General features: G+C 45.3%; 1 protein-coding gene across 9 annotated transcripts in view; it reads right to left on the bottom strand.

Moving 5' to 3' along the window:
• Positions 1-10,367, bottom strand: part of LOC311002763 (shisa family member 6) — a gene marked incomplete at both ends in the record, with an annotated part of 65,925 nt that extends 55,558 nt beyond the window's left edge. For all 9 annotated transcript variants that reach the window (XM_083994249.1, XM_083994243.1, XM_083994244.1 and 6 more), the window contains 2 exons: positions 8,051-8,211; positions 9,835-10,367. In XM_083994249.1, coding sequence (XP_083850375.1) covers positions 8,051-8,211; positions 9,835-10,367 — 694 coding nt within the window. The remainder of the gene's footprint in view (positions 1-8,050; positions 8,212-9,834) is intronic.
• Positions 10,368-19,494: the final 9,127 nt, after the last annotated feature.

The raw sequence follows: 19,494 nt of genomic DNA, 5'->3' as shown, positions 1-19,494 counted from the left end.
CTAATTCAACCATATCAAAACAGCTATTTTAGAAACAACCATTTGTATCTCATATTGGACCATACTAGGCACTAACTCCATACACTGGAGATGTGACAGGTTTATAGTCATAGCCCTATGACCCTAAGTAATGGTACCTCCAACCATGACTCTAGACTCAAAGTGGTGAGATGTAGAAACACTGAGAAAGGTTTCAATTCATTTGTAAGTGCTCTGTCACAGACCAGCGGCTTGGAGACGATCAGTGACAGCAGTTTCTCTTCAAAACAGATTCTTGTTCGGATCGTTTTCTATTTCAGCTCATACTGTAGTTATGGTCATATCTTCTATGACGTAACTTTGAAAAGCGAGTTTGTAATTGATTCACAATATCCTCAATTATTTTCTTTAATTAATTATTTTAACAATTACCAATAATCTTTTAGTCTACGTGGCCCTGTGGACATCATGACTGTAAAATGACAATCTGTGGTATGTGTGTCTTTCCTCTGTTGATCTTCCAGCTTTATTCTGTGTCTAATTCAAGGGCAAATGTGTGACTTGTCATATTTGGCTGTATGAACAGAATTTGACTTGACTTGAGGAGGTTCCCCCTGCAGTGGTTCAGGACGGCTGAGCGGTGCGTTGTGTGGTGTATGGTGTATGGATGTCTGTCAGGACCCTGCACCTGCCGGGAGCTGCACCTCATGTATTCATGGTTTTCACCTGCTGCTGATACATGAACACACTCTGAGCGTGTGTCCATGTCGCTGAATCTTATTTCTTTATTTCCTGTGCTGTAGTCGAAAGGGGAAGGGAAACATGAACACAGCATGTTGTGGCAATTTCTTGACATCCGCTGCAGCTGAGATTTTTTGTGACAGGTCTCAGATCCTATTAAAGTTCCTCAAACTGCCATTTGAAATGTGCTGAAATGTTCTGTCCAGACCAGAGATTTCATCTTTTTTATCCCACATGTGTGTCTTAATGGTGAAAACCAGGCCAGTTAATTCTCTGAAGAAACGAGAAGAAAAGCTTAAGTGAAGCTACAGTATCTGACAAGAGTTGAGATTATTAAGACCCATAGGAAACAAAGGGATGTAATATATTCAGGGTGCCTTATTTTTCTTCTCCGTTTGTTGTGGCGGTTAACGGTACTGAAGTTAAACTCACTCACCCATAAAAGACATGCTAATCCACTTGCCAAGTGGTTATTGACCTCTTGGCGAAACGGTTAGCATCGTCGCCCACGGTGCGGGAGACCCAAGTTAGAAACCCACTCAGGGCAGACCAGAACAACATCGGTCACTACGCACTTTTGTCTACATATTTATCATGTCTTTTTTTACCAACTACTAGCAATGCTGTGCTTGTAATTTATGTTCTTGGTCGTTGTGCCATGTATTTCACTCAGCTGCTACAGTATGACATTTTAAAATTCCCCTCAGGGATTAATAAAGTAATCTATCTATCTTGTCATATTTAGTAGACCAGTGCCTACATATAGTGAATACGTTTTGACTGTTCTGTTTCTGACTGTGTTCAGTAAAAAGTTGCAAAGAGGCAAGAAAGTTTAAATTTAAAAAAACTATATCAGTTCAAACAGATAAGTCTTATGCTACTGATGCTGTAAAATATTTGTTCCCCTTTATGATATGTATATTAGGCCATAACTGGACAACATCAGGGCTATCATTAAAATATTACTGATTATCTTTCTGTCAACTCCATCATCAGCTCATCAATGGATCCTCAGCTCTGATTGATGGAGTCACAGTGAAGTTGTCTCAAGCCTGAATCTCTGGGAATCTTTAATATGAAAAAAAGTTTATATTAAAAAGCTCTTTAAGATTAGAAAACAGTATTTGGACTTTTCCATCATGTTCTCAGTGGCTCCATCACCACGATGTCAAACAGTTCCCCTCCCCTGCCCCCCCAGAGGGACCGATGGAGGTGGAAATGGTGGAAATGGTGAGAGAAAACATGGCGTGATGATCCTCAGAAAGAAAAGCAATAATATGTTTCCGGCACCGACACGCCGATGCACTCTGAACTCAATCACACCTCTGTCTGCTGCGCTGCTTTCATGGCTGCAGATGGAAAAAAAAACAACATCTTCCAGGGGTTATTTGCCCCCTCTATCATACCCAGCAATTGTGGGAGTGTCACACCCGCGCGTGAGCTGTTGTCGTCTTCCTTTGTCACCTGTGTCATTGGTAGGCCTCTCCACGACCCACTGCGACAACCTCTGAATCTGAAAGACCCTTCAAAAGCAGCCCCCCTCCCCCTCCCCCTCCTCTTCCTCCTGCTCCCATTCCCAGCTCATTAAGGTGAGGTAGCGTGAAGAGGAGCCTGCAGGGGGAAGGCTACACATTATGAATTTATCGTCCTTGATATAAAGAAATTCGTGACTTTCACCTCAACAATGTGCCACAGAGGATGAGCGTGCAACGGCGCTGAGAATTCATATGGTAATACTTTTTTTTTTTTAATCAGACTTCTTCGCTGGACACCTACACCTCTGAATTAGCTAGAGGAGTGGAAAAATGTGAATAATAAGATAATTATATCTCCAACCGATCTGGATGTGCTGCTGTGTGGCTGGCATCGGGGAGGTTATCTGACTCCAAGGTCGATTAAGCTTTAACACAGTCAGGCGGAGGTAATTTACATGCTATACTGATTTTATAGCGTTATCAGATGCCGATCTGCTGGAGTGGACATGGAGCCGCGCGCGCCGCCGCGATAACGTCGTTCAGCTGGAGCCGCTGGCTTTCGCGTATCGTCTTATCTTTGTCTTGCGTCTTCTCGGTCTTCTGATGAAATGAAAAAAAAAAAGATTTTTTTAAATGCCGTCCTGCCAAATACATGTCCCCTGTCTCTTAACCCCCGGCCCCTACCCACTCATGAAACTAATGGTGCAGTGCAGTATCCCGATCCACACCAGTTGACGCTGATAGATCTCCACCTCTTCGCCTGAATCCTCCACACACACACATACACTTGTACACTCAGGGGGGCGGGGGCTTAGCGGGGTGGAGGGGGCAAAGGTCCGGCTGCATAATAAGGGGCAATAATGAGATCTAGGGCAGGAGACAATTAGCCAGGGTCTCCTAGATGCTGAGCTTTAACACAGGAGGAAGCTTCTATTAAACATGTTGACGCAGTCAGCATAGGAATGTTGTTTTTTAACATGGTGGTGGTGGTGGGGGTGGGGGTGGGGGGTGATTATCTGGCCAATGGGGAGCCAGTGGGGTCACCGTGGAGACGTTAACCGCACGCGTTAAGAATTAACTGGAGGCAGGAGGGTGGAGGGGTGGGGGGTGTTTAATGTGGTAGCCGTGGGAGGGCTCAGTGAATATTCGGTGAATAATTAGAGTAATTAAATCAATGTTTTCATATTTAGGCACGACCTGTTGTTGGAGCAGCTCTTGGGGATAGCACGCTACACACGCCACACACACACGCACACATTTAAAAATATCTGAAGGTCATGTCAAAGCCGCTAAATACCTGGAAATGTTATTCTATCATCACAACCTCTAATTGTCCACAGCAGCTGACCTTTAAGCTCAGGAGGGCTGCTTATCTGCCACTGACTCATAACCGACTGCTCAGATCCCCGGAGAGCCGCAATCGGATCTCAGACACTGGCTGTATAGAAGCTGAAGGCTCTCCAACTTCCACATGAGCGCGCTTCTCCGATGCCGCCGTCGTTTCCCACTCTAATTTTTTTTTCTTTTTTTTTCTGGTGCAGTAAACGCAGCCTCTGTATAACTCATAATCCAATTTGCCCGTTCTTTGTTTTCCATGGGAGTAATTGTTTTGTTCCCCCCTCTGGTTTTTCTGTTGTATAAAAGCGAGTTAAAAAGAAAAGCAGCCGCCCCTCCGCCCCTCTGCCGCGCCACCTGGAAACTCTGTTTTCATCATCCGGTTGCATTAAGGAGATGTCAGAGAAAGAAACCAAGCAACAACTTTTCAGGCAAATCTTAGCCCGCGGTAAATAAATCATTCCCATCTTAAGGAGAGCTGAGGGCCAAACTCCATTATTCTGAGAAGTAGTTATTGTTTACTTTAACCAACAGTGAACTCCTGTTAAAGCCCCCCCTCCCCTCCTCCTCCTCCCCACAGAGTGCTCCCTGTTGTGGCTGTGGGGTGCTCTGTGTTTACACCCCGACTGAAAAGGATCTGAGCCCCCACAACAATGTAGAGTGGATGTGAATAAAAATAGAAGCTCTCACGCTGGTATCATATTATGCTGCCTGTACTGTTTCTGCTTTAGGCCCTGCTCTTTTTTTTTTTTTTTTCTTTTTCTTTTTTTTGGGTAGGAAGATGACTGTAAAGTGCAGGCGGGTACAATGTCAGCACACAAAGCCTGCAAAATGTGAAAAAAAAAAAATCAGCATGTTATTAGAACGGAGGCTAAACAAAAGCTCAGAGGAGACAGAGGACGTCAGAGAGGAAGTGATTAGCTCCGAGGGCGACGGGGCTGAGGATCAAAGGAGAAATTGATGTTATTCCTGCTCTTGACGCGGGTTGATAGTGTCCTTTAGCCACTTGCTTTATGGAGGTCTCTCCACCTGATTTTTCAAAGTGTCTCAAAACCTGTGGAAGTGAAGAGCGAAGTCCTCGGCAGCATCTCCAACTGAGGAGCCTCTCCATAAGAGCCCTGCCTCCCCGCTCTGTGCCAAATGCCCATTTAGGCGCACATGAATATGCATTTTTTTCTTTTTTTTTTCAGTGAGAGCGAGTGGGCTCCCTCTCCACAAGCGTCACACAGCTCCCAATTTATATGCACACATTAACCACGCTTTCGCCCGGGCTGTCACTGCCTTTCATGTCCAACCCCATCAGGACCGCTGTAAGTCCCTGATGAAGAGGGTGTGGGGTTGGAGAGCTGGGGGCCCGGCGGGGAGGGGGGGAAGGACCGAACTGAGCAGGCGCGAGTCTGGCTCTCTGTCTTTGCAAGCGATTGTGTGCAAACAGGCAAAACAGCCGCAGTCAAGCAGAGAGCGACAGAGAGACGGATAAAGTCATGCCCGACCTTTGCTGGGTAGAAACGCATGCAAGGTCAAACTGAAGGCAGTGTGCCACGTGCAGCTGCATACCAGCCCCACCCCACCCCCCCACTGCATGAACGGAGAGTGACCGACTGATGCAGTGACTGGATCTTCCCAGCAACTCTTTAGACGGATGTATATAGAAGTATGCACAGTCTCTTTTATTAATTCAAGATGAGGATGCAACTCAGCTGTGAGAACAACAGGTATCAGCAGCTGGGATGTTTGACCTTCAGAGACTTTTGCGTGTTGCTACACATCTATGAGTCCTAATTTATAGATATTTAAATATTTACATCTTATACTTTCTCATTCATGGACTGAGAGGAATTGGCTGAAATCCTATTTCATTTTCAAGTACAGTTACATCCCTATAACCTGTCAACTGAATGAATGAATAAATGAATGAATGAATCTGCTTTTCAATGTACAGTCATGATAAACTACCGTCTATCTGCTCGTGCTGCCACTGTTTAAATGCACAGTGAGGACGGTGAGCCTGACTGCAGTGAGAGCGAGGTAGACCAGATCCACCAATCAGGTTTCATTAGACCAGTGCCTACATGCAGGTACTTCACTCTGAAATTTTTCCAGAGCGTAGGAGAAAAACAGGCTGGAGGTCAGGAACATGACAGAATAATATGAAGACAGAATAACATGGCTCTCTGAACAGATCACATGTTCCTCACCCAGAACATGTGATGCCTCTTCTCCAAATGAGAAGATGAAGACCAACTTTTCATGAGTCTGGTCTCCAGGCTTAAAATGCGTCACCACATCGCAGACAACGCAGGGCCATGAGACTGAATAAAGAAGAACTGAATGATGAGACTTATTTCCATATGTCTGGGGCATGGTCGGCCCAATCACGGCCATTTATCTCTCAACCCAGCTTGAGGCAGGCGGCCCCTCCCCCCTCCCACCTCCTTCTGCTGGAGCTTTCTTCCTGTTTTCTCCTCCCTGTTGCCAAGTGATGTCATGACCTTGTCAAGCACATTGACTTCATGTTTGTTATGACTTATAATAAACTGAATCTAAATTTCTAATATGGGATGGGTTGATGACTGACACCACTGAGGCTGTAATGCATTAACAACCAAGACGGCCACTGCTGTTGTGAACGTGTCTGTTAAATCCATTATCACCATAATCAAATTGGGTGTCACATTATCTCTAATAGCAGTAAAGCAGTTTGTTCATGTCACAGCTCCCGTGGCTCTGATTGGTTGATCCCTGACTGTCAATGGAAACGAGGTTCCAGGAATGTGACTTTTATACCCATGAGTGTAGGTTGAGGGTGGAGGTGATGATCAATTATTTACCAATATAAAAAATATATATTTTCCAGTGTTAATGGCAGATGACACACACACAAACACACATCATCATACTGATGCGTTACCGTCCATAGAATTAACACCCCCGGTTTGTTTCTGTATTAATACCCTGCTCAGTGAGACGACACGTCTTTCAGCTTTTCTTTCCATCTCAGCGACTACTTTGTGTTTTAAATATCTCATTATTTTCCATCTGTGTTCCTCTCCCCCAAGTGACTTTGTCTCTCTCAATCTGATAACACCTGCTTTGCCTTGGGAAGCCGCCGGTGCTGACTGACGTCCTCCAGACTCCTTGTTGTTCCTGCATGTTTTTTTTAAGCCCCTGATACCAATTTACACCCCCCCCTTGTCTGTTCTCCTGGATTGCGGAGTTAAATCACACCGTTGCGTTGCCTGCGTCTGATTCGCCCGCTGACTGACTGAGGGGTCATCACTTCCAGCCTGTCAGAGGCTGTGGGGCTGTGCTACCTTGCCAGCCTGTAATTATCTCCGCTAGCAGGCCCCTCTTTTTCTCTGCTGCTCTCCTCCCCGCACTCTCTCGCTCAAATCTGATGATTACTGGATGTTAACATCGTGGATTACGTTGCTGAAAGAGCAAACGCAGTGGGTGTTTTTTTCCCTTTTTTGGGGGGGGGGGGGGGGGCTGCTCTATAACTTCACACAGAAACAAGAGGCGTTGCAACAGGCGTGCAACCGAGGGACGTCTGACATTGGTCCATATCAATGACAACATGATGTTGCCAATGGCTGTGCACACAGGACATTGTGCAAAAAAAACAAGAAAAAAACGAATCATCACTGGTTTTGGATTTTTGGATTCATTATCAGTTGAAGGGATATTTCAATATTTTGGCAAATTCGCCTATCACCATAATCCCTATAGTCTTAGCAGTAGGTTCATTACCTTTAATTGTCGGTTCAAGCTTCGGCGGGGCAGAGACACGAGCTGCTCAGCTAACGAAACGGAGGCGCACGGTATTTTCACGTTTCCCTCGTGAAACTAAATACACAATCCAACAACTCGAAAATGCTCCCGTGGACAAGTTGTGACCTGCACATTCACCACGCTATGAGATAATAACGTATAATTATGTAACATTACGACACATGAAACAAATACTCAGAACTACTTTTACTACAACTTTTGAAATCACTCCGCCGAGCAGCCGTGTCTGGAATGTAGTGCCGGCTTTGCATTTGCCTCGATAACAACTGCGCCTCGTAACGTCATAGCGTGGTGAATGTGCAGATAACAACTTGGTGCGTTTTGGAGTTGTTGGATTGTGTATTTGATGAGGGAAACGCGAAAGTTCCGCGTGCCGTGCAGAGGTCACGTCTCTGCCCCGCCGATCTAAAAACGGCTTGCACCGACAATTATAGGTAATGAACCTACTGCTATGACTGTAGAGATTATGGCAATAGGCCATGGGGGGGCCCTCCAAGGTGCCTTTTGCCCGAGGCCTCCGGAGTGTCTAGAAACACCTCTGCACAGAAATAATGAACGTGTATCGCAGATGCATCTCACAGTCGCAGATAGATAGACGTGGGCTACGGGGTTAAACTGCTGAAATCTGCCTCTGAGCTATATTTGACCAAAAGTCGTGACACATAAACTCATAGATGCTTTGTGAAGCGTTGGATCTGAGTGCAGCGCAGAAACAGAAGGGCTCTTACCGTGGTTAGATTTGGAGGTGTGAACAGGGGTGTAGTGGTTCTTGGATGAGGTTCTGACAGGCGTGTTGTCTTTGGGTGAGCCGTTCATTGCTGCGAAATTCTCACAGTCGTACTGAGATATAGGGATGGGCCCCTGCTGCCTCAGGATGTCTGCAAGGGCCCTGGAAACACAAACAAAGAACAAGCGTTAATACTTGAACAAGAGACATGTGTTTTTTTTCCATCTTGTGTAGTTTTTTTCTCAGTGAGTGCAGCTGAACTGCAGGAAAAACAGAGCGATGGTGCGTCTGTTTTCTGCAACGCCGAATGGCTGCTAATTGTTCAGACAGTGTCGTGCTATCATGGGTAATTCGGGGGCCGCTCTGTTTCATCCTCTGCCTTTTACGGCTGGGAACATGACGAATGTTCATTTTGCAGGAGAAACAAACGCTGGATGTGCGAGTATCTCGTCTAATTGGGTTGAATTTGAATGTTTTTCAGACCGCACCAGGTGCATATGGAAGGATGGAGCCCTCGAGGGGGGGAGAGAGAGCGGAGGAGAGGGAGAAGCAATCACGATGAAAGAAAGTTCAAAAAGTGTTTGTTTGCTTTTTCTGGCAGAGCTTTAGAAAAAAGAAGGAAATCAAATTACTTCTGCGGCGCCGTAGCAGCTCAAAGCTTTTGTATGACAAATGTATCACTGGCGTAACCTTTGCTTTTAAATTAATATTTTAGCCTCACCCCTCCTCTGCACTGTTCCTTATTGAATGTGCAGCGGTGCATGCATGTCACATGACCTTGATACAGTCCCAATGTTAACACTATCCATTATTCACAGTCTTTAGGATTGCTCAAGTGTTGAATAATGCATCCAATAAAAAAAAAAAAAAACCTATTCAATCTTAAGGCAATAATGTGTGTCAGCGTTTGTTCACCGATGCGGGAGCAGCCTTACAACATGTGGTCCACTCATGTATGATCAGGCTCATACTGCGGCCCCCGGGAGGAAACAGGAGCCAGCTGTGGAGGTGAGACGGTGTCCTGTGAAACCCCCCCACCTCCACGCACCAGACATCCGTGAGTGGGTGGGGTTGGGGAAGGGTTAGGATAATTTTTTGACAGCCTGGCTACTTGAACTTTCACTGTGATCAGATTCAAATGTAACAGACACCTTTATTATTATCATTATTATTATTTCAGCTAATGGAGGAAAAAAAACAGAGATCTTGTGATGAATATAAATGAACAAACATCCAGTGTAAACGCCTGGCACCAGTCCTGCTCACTCCCACACACAACAGATGTACACACACACACACACACACACACACACACACACACACACACACACACACACACACACACACTTGGGCTCCATGAACACCAGCCATCCACAGTCACTGTAGTACAGTTCTCTCTCTTTCAACTCCTCCATCATCATTTCGTTTCATCCGTTTGAATTAAACATCTGGTGCAAATCTAATAGAATCTGATCTGAGGTTCCATTAGATAACGATCTGTTAATTAATTCAAACACACTGTCAGCCTGATTTTCACCTCATTATATCTGATACTGAGGAAAAACTCCCCGACCTCAACTTCAAATAGAAATATATTAAGTTATATGTTTTGGTAGCCTCCACTGAACATCCCTGCACTACTGTTCAGGCTTGACCTTTGAACCCTGCCTGCAGGAGGGTCTGCCTGATTGGTCCTTATCTACACGTGATGGTGCAATGAGAACATACTGAATAGAATAATAGGCCTATTTATCAACTCAGGTATTCAAGCCTCCACCCACTCACCTGTGTATGTTCATCTCTTGAGGCGGCTCTGTGGCTTTGTCATAAGCAACTTTGACGGACACCCCCACCACTATGATGAAGGCTATGATCCCACAGGTGATGTAGACCGCCGTGTTGGTCTGATCCATGCTCAGATCGTACGTTTCCCCGGTCGGGACTGGGGACGGGGCGGCCGTCTGCACCCACACCGGCGTGTGGTAGTTCTTGCAGGCTTTCTGATCCAGCCGGTCTTTCTTGTACTCGCAGCAGAAGCGCAGGTAGCACGTTCCGCAGCAGTAGCGGTGGTCCGTGTTGTTGCACTCGAACATCTTGTCATACTGCCCGCTCACGTCGTAGTAGCCCAGGCAGGTGTCGTGGTTGCTGACGGGCGGCGGCGGCGGGGTCTTCGGCGGCGGGACGGCCGACGGGACCGCGGTGGCTTTGGGGATCTTCTTGGACGGCTGCTTGGCTTTCTTACCGCCGCCCGTAGCGGCGCCCAGCACGCTCAGCGGGTCCAGGTATATGAGCAGCAGCAGGAGGTGCCTTATCCCCATGGTAGTGAGAAGAAACTCTAAGAGCTTATTGTACTGGCAGCAACACAAAAAGAAAAAGAAAAAAAAAGACGCGTCAACTCTGGTGGGTTCAGTCAGGTGTAAGTTTCGCCATCGAGTCTTCGGTCTCCTGTGCAGCCGTCATGCTGAATTCGGCTCCGTGCGGGCTGGCGTCAAGGACATCTTCTCTCGCTTTTATTATGCAACAGACAAACTAAAGTCCATTGCGACCCAGCGGGGAGCGGTGGCGGGAGAGCAGCATATCCAGACTGGGGGCTGGGGGGGTTGGGATAAGGTGGCGGATGGTTTTCGCCCGGGCTCCGTGCGCTGCTGTCCGTCCGCCCCGGCTGAGTTGGCGCGTCGCTGTCCAAGGTGCTGAATCCCGGAGCCTCACTCTGTTCCTGCGCTAATGAAAGTTCGGCTGCAGAAACAAAATAAGCCAAACGGGCTCATTAGGTATTACCCTCACGTCCCACGCGTTATTTTAAGTAGCAGGCTCCTACACGGCTGATTTTTTTTTTTACTCATTAACATTAAGTCACTGTTGCAGTTTGCAGCGCGTATTCAACTTAGGAACGACACACATTATCACGGAATGGTCTTGAAGGAACATGCTCTCCTCATGTGAATCATTTCTACCCCGCGCACCGCTTGCTGCGCTCCGCTCACGGAGCGGAGACACGACCGCGTCTGTCAGCGTCCGCGCATGCAAACTGAAATTAGGTTTTCATGCATTTATATTTTCTCTCGCTATATTAAAAAAAAAAAAAAGAAGAAGAAGAGAGGGGGAGTGTGAGAGCCGCCTACCTCTGTCAGGATACCCGCTGGGGAGTTGCTCTGTCTGGGTCTCTGAAAGTGAGCAGAATATCAGAGCTCCGAGACCCTCTCTCTCCTCTCTCCTCTCCTCTCTCTCTCCCCTCTGTACTTCTTCTCTCCTCCTTCTCCGCTCTCTCCCTCCCTCTGTCCCTTACATCACTTCAGTGCTGGCGTCAGAACTCAGCCAAGTATCGGTAAATCCCCCCTCCTTTTCTCCTCTCTCCCTCCTACCCTCCTTCACCCATCTCGCTATCGTCCTCCTCCTCCTCCGAGCAAGAAAGCAAACCCTGGCTATTGGCATTAACACTCCTAAATTAAATAGCTGGACAAGACCTTGCGTATTTATTTGCATTCAACAATCCCTCGACCTTTTGTGCAGCTGGCTGTTATCGTTTTGCAGCGACATGCCTGTAAACAAGCATCGTTTTTTTCCTTCTTTTCAGGATGAAACAGTAATTGGCTGTGGCTCTCTCTGTTAACACGCTCATTATTTCATAGATAAAGTCGTGCATTTTGGTCTGAAGCCAAACCATGGCACCTGGGGGATTATGGAGAACTGATAGGGGCTAAATTACCAGCGAGGAGCGTTTCAACAGAGCTGCACTGAAATGAACCAAAGCTGCAGAGCACACACTCCCACAGACAGATCCTTTCTTTCTTCCTCTCCCTTGGTCACCAGTGGAAGCTGTGTGTATTTACATAGAGGTTTTTCCAAATAAAGATCTTGACTAATTAACACACCTTCAACCAGAGCTGGGTTATAATGAAACTCTAGCTGCACTCCCTCCTCCTCGCTTTGAGTGACACTGCTGGAGAGTGCTGAGCTGTATTGCACACCGTATTCGCACCCATCACAAACTACAGCAAAGGTGTCTTGACATCAGCAGCTACAGAAAAGTGTGAGAGCTGCAGGGTGAGAGCAGGACCTTAAATCGCAGTTAACCGCCTCGGTTGGGAACACATGGGACGTGATGAGAATACACACCATTGTTTCTGGGGAGTGTTTCTGGCAGGAGGGCTGTAATGATGTGGGCCAAAGGAGCTCCAGTTAGGATCAGAGAAGAAGGAGAGAGTAAAGGCGCAAAATGCTGAAGAATTACACAACATTTATAGCCGAGACACACACAAAAAAGAAATTGATTTTGCAGTATTTTGACATTAAAACAAAATGTGTGGAAGTCTCAGTTTACTGTGGTGGGATTCAAGAAAGTCACAAGTTAGGTTTCATAAAATCCAGAGGATCAGCCTGGGGTTAGTTCAATAATTTAAAGACAAGGGCCATGAAAAGTTTAGTTTTACCTTGAAGATGAATGAAAAATGTTCCAGCTCTTCACTCCTGGTGAATATTTTGTGCCAGTGTCCACATCTGTGTCCCACTCGTGAAGGGGAGGGGGAGGGACAAGAGAACAATCCTATAAAACCTTGTGGGATTGTTTGGCCATGGCAAATGTTCCCCCCCTGTAATCAAAATTTTTAGCTCCTTCGCATATTGTAATAGCTGGTTGGCAGGAAACATACTAGAAAGCATGTTTCAAAAAGAAAATGTCAATGACATTAGAAAGATACACAGAAACATGCAATCTTGTTTTGAAAAAGTCAGTTTCAATTGACTATCTCAAAGCAAAGTCAAGTCAAGTCAAGTCTTTCATCAAGCAGGTCTCAGGTTCTCAAACTTCAGGTCACGTGGGCGTCGTTTAGTTCAGTGGGTTGAGCAGGCGCCATAGAGGCTAAAGTCTCTCGTATTTCCTGTCTCTCTCCGCTAAAAACGTATCAATTAAAGGAGACATATTGCTTCCCTTTTCCACAAATTAAAATAGTTCCCAGGTGTCTTAAAGACATGTCTGTGACATGCTTTGGTCAAAATACCCCAAGAATCAAACATCACAGCTCTTTTCATCCACTGAAAACAGCCCTCTTCAGAACAGCTGGTTTCAGAGCCTGTCCCTTTAAAGGGGAACTATGCAAGTCCACTCGTTTTTCCGCTGTTTTGGTTACGCTCCTCTCGCCCATGTGCATTTGTTTACAACGAAGCCAGCGAAAAAATCAATAAATAGAGCGGTGGATAACGTTACATAACATATAAGATGTTACGGCGTGTGTGTTTGTGTAGTCTTAACCGTCATAAACAAAAGATTACGGGTTAAAGAATGTGTTTGTGTTGCGGTGTGCAGAGACGAGAGCTGGGACAGCGGGGCGGCGACTGAGTAACTACACTGATGTTGCAAGGTTGGTTTTCAGCCGTGAGATGCCAGGTGGAAGGCAGAGAGCCTCCGTTCTCACTCGTAACAAGTCACAAGTCATGTAGTTAACTATCACAATTACTCCAGAGCTTTTTAATTAAGGTAAAAATGTAGCATAGCCACGGGAGAAATCCTGCTTAGTTCCTCTTTAAATGCAAATCAGCCAGTACTTGCCCCACCCCACCCCTTCTACTGGTACCAGGTAGGGGTGGGGTTATGCGAATTCGATAACTAGTTACATCACTGGAAGACGACTGAGGGAACAGCTCATAAAACCACATGGATTTCAATCTATAGGGAGCCTGGCAAGGCAAGACAAACACCAAATATATGTTAAAGAGCTTTCATTTCCATAATATGTCTCATTTAAAGGCAAAAATGCCCCAAAAATATACTTTAAAAAAAAACTTGAGGTCATGTGACTCAAGTCCTCCTCTGCTTTGTACTTACAGACTGAGTACATGAAGTGGATCCTTCCTGGTGAGGAAGCTACAGAGAATTAACTCCACACTCAGCAGGTCCTCTCAGCTCTATGGAGCCTTTTACTGTTTTTACACCTCCATGCCTGTAAAAGCCAGAGTGGGAACAAAGCAAAGCATGGATGTAATGGGGATTAAAACAAAACTAGAAGGAGTGTGAATGTTGGACTTAGTATCTGCCATGACGCCAGAGGCACAACTCGGTTTTTGCTCCACGTGTATTTAATGTTGGAAAATAGGATCATTAATTCATTAATTTATTCATTATCTGTACCACTTCCCTATAGGGTCAGCTCCCAACACACACTGGGTGAGGTTAGGGTACACCGGAACAGGTAACCAGGGCAACACAGCACTGACATATAAAGACAAACAACCATTCAGTCTTACATTCACACCAGCAATTTAAAGCCACCAATCTCCCTCCAAGTCTTTGGACTGGGAGGAGGCCTGAGGTGTAAGAAAATATCAATACACTGGAATATCGTGGTATTTTGTTTCACAATACTGTATCAATATTCAAAAGCAATGTATATATATTTTATTGGCAATTTAAACTATCTAACTATTTATCCTCGAGGTGGGATACAAAAAGAAATTAAATAATAATGATAGTTGCATAAAAAGTTACAGGATCAGAAACAAGAGTTAACTTAACACATTCAAACAAGGTGAGGTGAGGGGGGTAGGAGCTTGACTTTGATATCGTTTATGAGTTTGCATTTCAACATTTTAAAGCAAAACTACTAAACCATTATTAGCAATATCAATATGTCTCTTACACACACCCCTAGGCTGAAACACCATGAGGAACCCCACACAGACTCCAGGCAGAGAGACCCAGGTTTAAACCCAGAGCTGTAATGGGAACATCACTGTAACACGTGAAAGGGGTGATCATTTGTTTTAGTGAAGAAATGTAAATGAAGCTTTAAGGTTGTCACGACTTTACTGCAGAATCTGGCTGCTGAAAGGTCTTGTGAATATAATTGTGAAAAAAAAACCAAACAAACAGGTTTTATGAGTCATATAAAAGACTTGTTCACTCACAACATTTACACACTGTAGACCGTATTTACAGCTCAACCAGCCTGGACTTTTCAAAACATGGAGTATATCATCAGTACAGTACTGTACGTGCACTCGCTTTGGAGAGTTGCTAAAAAAAACAACAACAAAAAAAAAAAGCCCCTTTGTGCTGAAGCCACCGTGCAGTGTTAGGAGTGGACTGTCTGCCCTCAGCAGGTCAGGAGGTGAGAGCGCACTAATTAAAGCTGCTCTCTCCAAACTGTCCATCACGACCCGCTGTGTTTTTGTGCCAGTGGAAGCACCTTCACACCGCTGTGCTGCTGAAATCAGTGAATTCAGGGTTTTTAAACTACGTGCTTCTCGAGCCCTGGAGGGGTCATCGGCCAATCAGGCTGGAGCATTCTCATCACTACAGGGTGAGGTTGTTGAGAATGTGAATTAGCAAACGGCAGAACACTATCAATAGTTAAACACAAATGCACTGTTTCAAATGGTTTTTTACAACATTTGTTAAAAACTACAGTGTATTTTATTACTTATTATCAAGCTTTTTCAAAAAGCTAATTTTAAAATTACAAATTGACATTGGGGCTGAGAGCCAGAGTCGTAGCTATGAAGTCAGACAAACAGATGTTTTTTTGCTTTTTTTTTTACTTTTCCAAGGTTTTAATGACAATACATAACAACTTGTAGTGAATACAACTTAATTTAATATGGATTTTCTGTTTGTTTGTTCTGTTAAAATGTTATTTAGTCCATTTTTAATGAATTTGTATTACAGAAGCAAGTGTGACACCAAGGTTACTCAACAAAAACAATAATAATTTATATAGATATAGAAACAATTTGTGTGGTATGATGTGTGTGCATACAGTATGTGTGTGTGTGTGTGTGTGTGTGTGTGTGTGTGTGTGTGTGTGTGTGTGTGTGTGTGTGTGTGTGTGTGTGTGTGTGTGTGTGTGTGTGTGTTTTCCGCAGTTCATAATTGATGCATGTGTTGTGTATCTGTCCTTTGTCAGAAGGTGAAAGAGAAAGTATGATGAAGCATTAATATAATGTGGTGGAATAAGATAAAGACAATCTATAATGAAATGTCGTCCGATAGTTTTGTTTGTATTCGGTGTGTAACTTTATTTATGAGGGGTTGTCAAACCAAATTGCCCCTCCAGGAACAATAAAGACTTCTTCCTCATCTTCTTTCTCCTTATTGAAAACAATAGAAAGTGATTATTGTGGGACCTTTAAAAGTCTCCTGAATCCTCCTCCATCAGCAGCGGCTGTCAGAGCTTTTGCAGGAACAGCCAGCGGTGCCAGATCAGATAGCGCCGCCGAGGATGGAGGTCACACAGGCTGACCGCCGCCGAGCAGTCACACCACATTGTTTATAATACAGCAGACAATCCTCCAGCCTGAGCACGACTTCTCCATAAGCTGAGAGCAGAAGACTTTTCCTGACTGTGGCACTTTTCCGCTGCTGTCATCCTCCCCTGCTCCCCTCCGGAGGAAATACTGAAGGAAGGTTGGAATGCCAGCTCTCATTAGAAAAAAGGATTTCAAAAGCTCCCTGACAGGAACAGTAGGGGGTGGGGTGGGGTGGGGGGGTTGCTTTGCATAAGCATCTTTTTTCACTATCTCCAGTGGTGTGACTGGCAGCAGGTTAGGCTACCTAAAGATCCTAATTTAAAGTCTAAGCCTCTCCCTATAAACTTACAGTATCTCCTGAATAGCTTTCACACCTTCAGCACATCAGGATGAAGTTGACAGACTGACTCAGGACACTGATTCGTCCTTCAATGAGCTCGGCTGAAAGACTTCTGGGGTCTAAAGCGGTTTGTTTCTTCATTTACTACACCTCCGATGAATCCATTCAGCGCAGGCTCTGAACGCTGAGTGAGTGTCTGAATCTGGAGCCAACAACGCCACTGATTGGGAGGCTGAAAAGCAGTTGCTTGGTAACCACGTTTTTACGATGCCATCCGTACTTGTTGTGATGAAAAATTTAAACTCCTCACTACTGAACTATTCTCCGGGACTCCGGCATTAGATATGGATGTGCTCTGAGACATATGGATCGGGGCAGGAAGCATAGCAGCAAATAAAAGCACATACACCAGAGTAAAAAAAATAAAATACAAACACAACAGCAGGTAGACAGACCTATCGCCTCCTCCATGATTCATGATGCATGCTACTGTACCTCCAAATACAAATACATGCAGAGCCTTCAGTGGGTCTTTAAGGAGCCAAAAATACAGAGAGGTGATGTTTCAGCCTGACTCATCTACATCTGTGTGCAGCAGTTTGTGACCAACTGGGATGATGTTCCATTAATGTTTCAGATCCATCCCTGTTCCTGCAGTAAACATGATTGAGGGTGCATCCTTCTTGAAGCTGCACTCGGTGTCATTACATCAGCCCTTTTTTTTTATCTTAAGGGTGGATCATTACTGGTGGTTTTACTATATGATTCAGCCTGGTGTTAGGTTGTATTATTGTCAACACTGCGTGTGAGGTTCCATCCTTTTTCTAGGCAAGGCTTTATTTTTACCGTCTCCTAATTTAGCATTTATGAGTCTGATTTTAGATGGTTTACGATGGAGCAGCCACACTGTGGTGCAGCTCCCTGAAAAAATATAAGGACATTGTTAAAGTGAAACAGTGCAACCTTTGACAGGACAGACTGTGCATCTAGTTTGTCACAGATAAAGCCACCGGCCAGGGACCAAGTCTGCGTTCCAGTCAGCCAACCTCCAGCCTGTTAGCCTCCAGTCACATTCCCAGTTGGCCAGGTCTCTGGCCCTGCGAGTCCCCCAGCCTGTGAAGCCCTGGCCCGCAGCCCAGACAGTGTCTCCGGGCAGCCAGCACCCTGGCCGCCGCCACCGCCACCCCGCCTGTTCCAGCGTCAGGGGTCCAGGTCGACACCTCGTCTGTGTCTGGGTGAATCTTCCCAGCCAAAGCTTCACCTGTTCCAGCATCAGGAGTCGATATCTTCCCCCTTTGGTTCTGATTCAGCGCTCTGGCCGACACCTGCTCCTCATTTGCAGTAGGTGGCCTTATAGCCCACATCCAGCTCAATCTCTGGCTCTGCAATGCAGCAGTCTGAGGCGTCAGAGTGGCTCCGTCTTCATTTGGTCTTCATGTCCCCAGGGTCTGGGGAGCCTGGGAAGGCTTCTTGGAACAGTTCTACCTGCCTGTCAGGCCTCCAGGAAATATCCCACTGAGAAGCCTAATTTTGACAGAAACAGAAATGCCAGAATCAGGATTTTACACAACATAAAAAAAGTTTAGACATATTGATAGAAGAATATCTTCCATATTTTATGGTTTTAGGTAAAAGCACTTGGTAAATTTAGCTGTGTGGTCTGGGTTAAACACTGAAGTCAAAAGTACCTAAATGTAGCCGATGTCGATCTGGCCCTCTGCGTTGTGTTTCTCACGGCCTGCCCTAGGTGGGGTTCGATCCCACGACCTCCCGCACCGGAGGCGACGATGCTAACCTCTTCGCCAAGAGGTTGACAACCACTTGGCGGGTTGGTTAGCACGTCTTTTATGGGTGGAGTGAGTGCACATCCGTTACACTCACCCCCGCTGAACTCACTCCACCCAGGGCATCCGGGTCACGGCACCACTGTAGCCGATGTCGATCTGGCCCTCTGCGTTGTGTTTCTCACGGCCTGCCCTAGGTGGGGTTCGATCCCACGACCTCCCGCACCGGAGGCGACGATGCTAACCTCTTCGCCAAGAGGTCGACAACCACTTGGCGGGTTGGTTAGCACGTCTTTTATGGGTGGAGTGAGTGCACATCCGTTACATAAACATAAAAAAGGGCACTAATTTAAATACTTGGAAGATTGAGATTTTAATCTTGGACCGTAGTTGGAGGGTATTGGAGGATGGTTTTTTGTTGTTGTTTTTAACTTTTTCTTTTTTTCAATAGTTTTCAGTTTATTTGTTCCTTTCTTTTTTTTTTGCTGCAAATCAAAGTCAATGAAATTACCATATAGCCAGTGATGGGAATATGTTACTAACGGCGCTACTTTTTCAGTAACAAGTAATCAAAAAAGTTACTGTTTCCTCCATTACAACGCCGTTATGACAATAAAAGGTGCCGTTACATTGTTACTTGACTCAAGAGGTCCCATCAGTAAATAATACACCTTTTCTACCTAAGTGTAGGACGTTATATACACATTTTTTTCAGTTCATCGGAAAAAGCCGTTTATCTGGAACAAACCAACACAACCAACCTCTGTATTCCTCCACAAAGGCAGGCTCCGCGACGCGCTGTATTACTCCGCCTCTCACCCAACTGATCTAAACAGCTGATAGGCGGAGTGATACAGCGCATCACGGAGTCTGTCTATTGAGGAATACTGAGGGAGTTGGTTAGTGCAGTAGTTGTTAGTTGTGTTAGTAGTATTTATTAGTGCAAGTCATTTGACATATTTGAGCATTGTATTTTAAAAAAAGTACCGCAATGGTTACTTTCCTTGTAATTAATTACTTTAATTAATTAATTAATTATCGTTTAGTAACTTGTTACTAACTCAGTTACTTTTGGGGGAA

Source organism: Trachurus trachurus (assembly GCF_905171665.1).
Source record: "Trachurus trachurus genome assembly, chromosome: 19".
NCBI classification, from domain to species: Eukaryota; Metazoa; Chordata; class Actinopteri; order Carangiformes; family Carangidae; genus Trachurus; species Trachurus trachurus.
Note: the sequence above shows the minus strand (reverse complement) of the source record. Positions and strands in the feature narration are given on the sequence as shown.